Source organism: Peromyscus eremicus, chromosome 18 (assembly GCF_949786415.1).
Source record: "Peromyscus eremicus chromosome 18, PerEre_H2_v1, whole genome shotgun sequence".
Taxonomy (NCBI): Eukaryota; Metazoa; Chordata; class Mammalia; order Rodentia; family Cricetidae; genus Peromyscus; species Peromyscus eremicus.
This window is the reverse complement of record NC_081434.1, coordinates 29,822,527-29,828,804: the sequence shown is the minus strand read 5'-3', so window position 1 is coordinate 29,828,804 and position 6,278 is coordinate 29,822,527. Positions and strand designations below refer to the sequence as shown.

At 37.7% G+C, this 6,278-nt stretch overlaps 1 protein-coding gene across 1 annotated transcript; it reads left to right on the top strand.

Moving 5' to 3' along the window:
* The first annotated feature begins 261 nt into the window (after window positions 1-261).
* Kera (keratocan) lies at window positions 262-5,165 on the top strand. The gene is made up of 2 exons (XM_059245106.1): window positions 262-1,150; window positions 4,999-5,165. The coding sequence occupies exons 1-2, from the start codon at window positions 262-264 to the stop codon at window positions 5,163-5,165; spliced, it is 1,056 nt and encodes a 351-aa protein (XP_059101089.1).
* The last annotated feature ends 1,113 nt before the right edge of the window (window positions 5,166-6,278 follow it).

Sequence of the window (6,278 nt, the reverse complement as noted above, 5' to 3'; positions counted from 1 at the left end):
TTTGCTTTCCATTTCTCAGCTTTCACTATGACTCAGTTAAACCCAGAAAGGTTAAGGACTGTGAATTTGTTTCAACGTCTGTAAACTGCTTTGCCTGTGATGGGTACTCAATAAATGTGTATTCATTGATATGTATGGATTAAAAGCAAAGATTCTCAGCCCCACATTGAAGAAACAATGCTTTTCTGGGTTGATTCTTGCTAGTATTTAAAGATCAGTGTACTATTTAACGTTTGTGTTACTTACTCTACAGGTGTTGTAATGGCAACCTCAATCTGTTTGACGCTTTGGGTGTTACTCATAGCAGATAATGTGTGGACACAGAGTGTGAGACAGGCCTATGAGGTACAGGATCCAGAGGACTGGGATGTGCATGATGATTTTTATTGTCCCAGGGAATGTTTTTGTCCACCTAGTTTCCCTACTGCCTTATACTGTGAGAACAGAGGTCTCAGAGAAATCCCTGCTATTCCTTCAAGGATCTGGTACCTCTACCTGGAAAACAACCAGATAGAAACCATACCCGAGAAACCATTTGAGAACGCTACCCAGCTAAGATGGATCAATTTAAACAAGAACAAAATAACCAACTATGGGATTGAGAAGGGGGCTCTAAGCCAGCTAAAGAAACTTCTTTTCCTGTTTCTAGAAGACAATGAGCTAGACGAGGTACCTTCTCCATTGCCAAGAAGTTTGGAACAGTTACAGTTAGCTAGAAACAAGGTCTCCAGAATCCCTCAGGGGACCTTCAGTAATCTGGAAAACCTGACCCTTCTTGACCTACAGCATAACAAACTTATAGATAACGCCTTTCAAAGAGACACCTTCAAGGGACTTAAGAACCTCATGCAGCTAAACATGGCCAAGAATGCCCTGAGGAACATGCCTCCAAGATTACCAGCCAACACCATGCAGCTGTTTCTGGACAACAACTCCATTGAAGCAATACCCGAAAATTATTTCAATGTGATTCCTAAAGTGGCCTTCCTGAGACTTAACCACAACAGACTGTCAGATGCAGGCCTCCCGTCGAGAGGTTTTGATGTGTCGTCAATTCTGGATCTCCAACTGTCTCACAACCAGCTCACAAACTTTCCCCGAATTAACGCTAACCTGCAGCACCTTCACCTTGATCACAACAAAATTAAAAGTAAGTAGCCATGAAGATATGCCTGTGACCAAAATGTCCATCATGATGTCTAGTCTCTGTCCCTTGTAAGAATATCAATTGTGTTGTTCCCCCTACCAACACACAAGTAATGGGCTGTTAGAATTGACAAATTATTTTCAGTTTTCATTACACAATGTTGTTGATTCAGCTTTCATAAATCAAAATTCCCAAATCTTCAAGTTCAGGATTGAAAACTGAATCTTAGTCATCTACACAGGAATTTTACATATGGGAGAAAGGAAATACCTCTGTTTTCTTTGCCTTGGAGAGATTATGGTATTTCTCTCTCTGTGGTTAAACATCACTACATCTCAGTGTCTCTCAGAGTAGCCTTGAACACAAGGTCAACTTCTTGTCCCAAGATCCTGAGTACCAGGATTATTGGATTGTGCCCCCATGCCTGGCACTCTGTGGGGTAAATTTGTTGGAGAAAATATGTAAGGTACAATCTCATGAATTATCTACAGAATAGGATATAAGAGTTGATGCCTGAATCTCCCTAAGTATCATCATTGACCAAATACTCCATGGTAGAGCAGGTTTCAGTGTGCATATGATAGTGTCCCCTCACCCCAGAGTTTCTGAGTCATTCAGTCTTGGATAGAACCCGAGACCTCTCATTCTCAACAAGTTCCCAAGTGCTGGTCCTGATTCTGTGGGTTATCATACATAGAGGTACTACAGATGCTCAAGAATTTAGTTACTTGAGAAGGAAACAAATGCCCTGGGAACTGGTAATTACCAGGACTTAGTTAGTGAGGAAAATAACTATTCTTTCTTGAAAACAGCTTTGAATACAGAGTGGATAGTGGATCAGGTTGGAGCCTTTCAAAGCAAAAATGTTATCGAAGGATGAAGTGGTTACAAAACGTACACTCTTGGAAACATTTGAGATGAACTCAACCTGTTCATAGTTACATCAGGCTGTCTCTGGTGATGGAAGTGAGCAATTTTATAATCCATGCTTAGAAACTGGTACACAGGCTAAGATTCATCTTCATATATCCAATATAAGCATTTTGGGGAGGATAACCATGGGGAGATTCCTTCTGTAATTTTTTTTAATGCGTTCTTGAAGTGAGAGTTGATGAAAGTGTTCTATAGAAAGTAACCTAGGTAAATGCCACAGGTTTATGCTTCCTAGTTATCATTCGCTGAAGGTTCATTTAGCATACGATCACATAACCATTCCATTACAGGGTCGGAGCACCTTTCCACTGACACTGCTTGGAGAGCACAGATTTTTGCTTTCATTATTATTGCCATGTAATTGAGCATAAAATTTTGGAACTATATGGCTGGTTGCCAACACAGCAGTTATTTTTCCCCCCAGTGGTGAGGAAATGCACTGTTTAACACACCAGTCAGAAGGAAAAGATACAACACAGAAAAATTGTTAGATGAGTATGTTTAGTTGATCCAAACATCATAATGTTTAAGGAGGACCCTGGGTTTATATGTTTTTCCTGATGAGAGGTCTATGTTCCTATAGGTTAATTCCTTGTCTATAATAAAGCCCCACAGATAACTGGAGATGGAAGTTAATTTCAGGTGATTCAACATAGACTTTTGTATGTGAGTTGCAGATGCTGGGAGCTTGAGATCAAGTCTTCAGGAATGAGGGTGCCAGCATTGAGAACAAGGTTGTGAAGGAAGCCATTGTGTCCTCTCCTGAAACTTCACAGAAGGTTTACAAAGGCTGTGAAATACATCCCAATATTTTAGTCAGTCAACTTTGTATATTAGCATGTGTCAGACTCAACTGAGTTTGTGAAACGTTGTAGGGATCCCCCACCCCAGGAGCCTAAGGATTCAAGTCCATAATCATTTCATTGCTTGTAATCATTTCCTTGGCTGGAGAAACCTGAAACCCTCCAAGACCCTTTTGTGATGTTGTTGGGAAGTTCAAAGAGAAAACTAAAACTAAAACCCAGGTAGGGGACAGTAGCTGTCCAATCACACGGAGTAATGGGACATTCAAAACCAGAGGCTCGAGTCTCTCACCTTGAACAAAAGGAAGCCATGTCCGCTCATTTAACACATGGATCTAGTTTTGTTTACCACAGAAATAAATGTAGAATAAAAATTTCCTTTGTTGGACTCACTGGATGAGAATTTTATCGATCGCATTGTGTTATAATAATTGATAATGTACTTAGTTCTTGTCAAATAATCTAGTTGTTAAAAAATATTTGCAAATAACAAAACTTGTATATGAAAAGTCCACTAAATTTACCAATGAACTTGGCTTTTGTGATTTTGGAAAAGCATGTGTTTCTTCTGAGCACGAGGGACTTGAATTTTTATCGAAAATATGCGTATACTCCAATAAGTTACTTCTACACATTCTCTGAGAAGAATCCTAATTTATGGAAAATTATTAAGTTTATAACTCCTATTTCTCTTATTCCAGTTATTTGGATATACTGAATATGAGGTATGGGAGTGATGAGGATATTAAATAAGGCACTGAGTGAAACACAGTATCCCTGGTGGACAAGGATCCCAAGTAAGAGAAAAAGGCTAGTCTGGGCTGACTTTTTATACAATACCCAGGTGGAAAGAATAGTCATATTTCCTGATAAGGTCTGTGTGTGGATAAAGTGATTATGCATTTGAAAAAACTATAACCACAAAGCTGATTTACATATGTGAGCCTTGTTTAAATCAAATCAATTCACAAGATAACATAAGGTTTGGACAAAACAGCCATTATCCAAGTATTAAATCATTTGAAATTATATTGTGAATTTGTTTGCACCAAAAAGACATAGAAGAGAGACTTTTCCCAAGTTAGGTGTATCTAGTTGAAAAGGAGCTCTTGCTCATTTTTTTTTGTCGAAAGCTGAAGCCATGGATTAATGCTTGAGATCATCTGCCCCAAGCTTACAGGAATTTTGGGCACATAACAGCTCTTCACTCTGGAGAGGACTCTCAGTGTGGCTGTTAGTGCCAAGAACTCTAGTCCAAGACAGGTCTTCCTTTTCCCATCAGTACCAGGTATAAAGGTTGATGGGGTATTTCTTGGGCTCAACCCTTCGCAAATGCCTTCTCTACAACTAAATAGATTCATGTGGGGGGATTCACGACTTTAGGCATTATATTAGAATTACGATAAATACTTCATGTAAACGTACTATATATTACTTTGCATATTTTAAGGTAACAATACAGCATATTATCCTTGCAAGAACTCTTCCACCTATCTGTCAACTCATTTACCTATGTACCAGGTCTAATAGCTGTCCCTGCTTTTAATCCTCCAAATACGTTTCTCATTTTTGCATAGTAAGGCAATTTTCACATGCTTCCTCTCACCTGTAAGCTTAGAAAATATCTGAGATATCTTATTTACCTTGGATCTATCATTTTTTTTTCAATAATATTACCTATGTAATATCTCACACTAAAATACAGCAGGGCATAGAGTGAGAACACTGCACCTGTTCTGTCAAATATTTTCCAGGATTATTCTTTTTTTTGTTTGTTTGTTTGTTTTTTGTTTTTTGTTTTTCGAGACAGGTTTTCTCTGTGTAGCTTTGCGCCTTTCCTGGGACTCACTTGGTAGCCCATGCTGGCCACAGAGATCCGCCTGCCTCTGCCTCCCGAGTGCTGGGATTAAAGGCGTGCACCACCACTGCCTGGCCAGGATTATTCTTATGAAACAGATAGGTACAATAACTTGTTAAACAACGGTTTGTATCTCTACCGCTTTCATCACATGAGGTCATTTGGCCCCTTAGGGCCACTGCAGTATTTTTTCATCTAGACTTCTAAACTTTTTTGGTGTTTCAATTTAACCGCTCATGCTATTTTTCCTTCCGTAGATGTGAACATCTCAGTAATATGTCCCACCACACTGCGTGCAGAACAGGATGCCTTCATTCACGGACCTCAACTGAGCTACCTGCGCCTGGATGGGAATGAAATCAAGCCACCAATCCCAATAGATTTAGTGACATGCTTCAAGCTTCTTCAGGCCTTCATTATATAAACAGCCACCAAATCCAAACTGGATTAAGAGTAGATGCGTGTGGCATGAAATTGGATTGTTTCTCCTAGGTTTAGGTCACAAGCCACACTTACAATTGTTCTTAACCACAATTTTCATCTATGCAGCTTATTTTTTTTTTTCCATTTGAAAATGCTTTGGTCACTGGCATACAGCTGCTGCTTGTATTAATTTGCTTTCCTCCGATTAACTAAATAGACACAGAGTTGAGATAACGTCTCAACTCAAAGCTATTTTTGTCTGTTTGCTAATATTACTAATATCAAGTCATTTTTATGGTTACATATTCAAAGTGATTTACTTGTCTATGACCAAATTTATGTGTACTGGTTGTGTATATATCAGCACAACAATGAGACAGCTGTAGGAAGTGCTGAAGAAAATGAATAAGCGAAATAATCCTTTGTCATAATCATCATGAATCTACTAGTCAAATGCTTCCTAGCCATTAGAAATAAACAATGAAGCAGAAGAGAGATCTTCTAGTCACTTAAGATTAAAACAATGAAGACATTTGTGGTTTACTATCATTTCCTATATTTTTTCTTGTATCTAATAAACTATTTTCCAGTAACTCCATCCCTACATTGTACAGTTGTCATAACACGATTCTCATGAAAGCACACTGTTTTAACAGTAGAAATTTACTCAAATTGCAAATTATCCAGCTCTTATTTTGCTCATGGTTTTTTGGATTTTCTAAATAAAAATATCAAATGTTTTCTAACAAAAGGGAAGTGTGATGTTGTTTCAGGGACACTATTCACAACTTTCATTTAGGAACTGTTATAATAAGAAAGTGTTTTAGTCTCAACTGTTTTGCTAGCATGAATACAAAATGTTCTCCTGTCTTATTTTTTCCAATAAGCATAAGAAAGATTATATTCTAAGTACATGATGTAATACACTTATTTGTGGTAAGTTTTAAAAAACTCAGTATTTCATTATTCAACCAGGTATACTTTTCTGTTGCATTCTAGCTTTATAATTTTTTTCAGATGCTATAATAATAAATACATAATACAAAATTTATATATAAATTTCTATATGATTTCAAAATGATTTTCTAACAACTCAATATATTTCTATATAGAA

Coding starts and splice junctions, on each gene's coding strand:
- Kera (XM_059245106.1), top strand. CDS start 262: ATGGCAACCTCAATCTGTTTGACGCTTTGGGTGTTACTCATAGCAGAT. Junction 1,151..4,998: donor TGATCACAACAAAATTAAAA/GTAAGTAGCCAT, acceptor TTCCTTCCGTAG/ATGTGAACATCTCAGTAATA.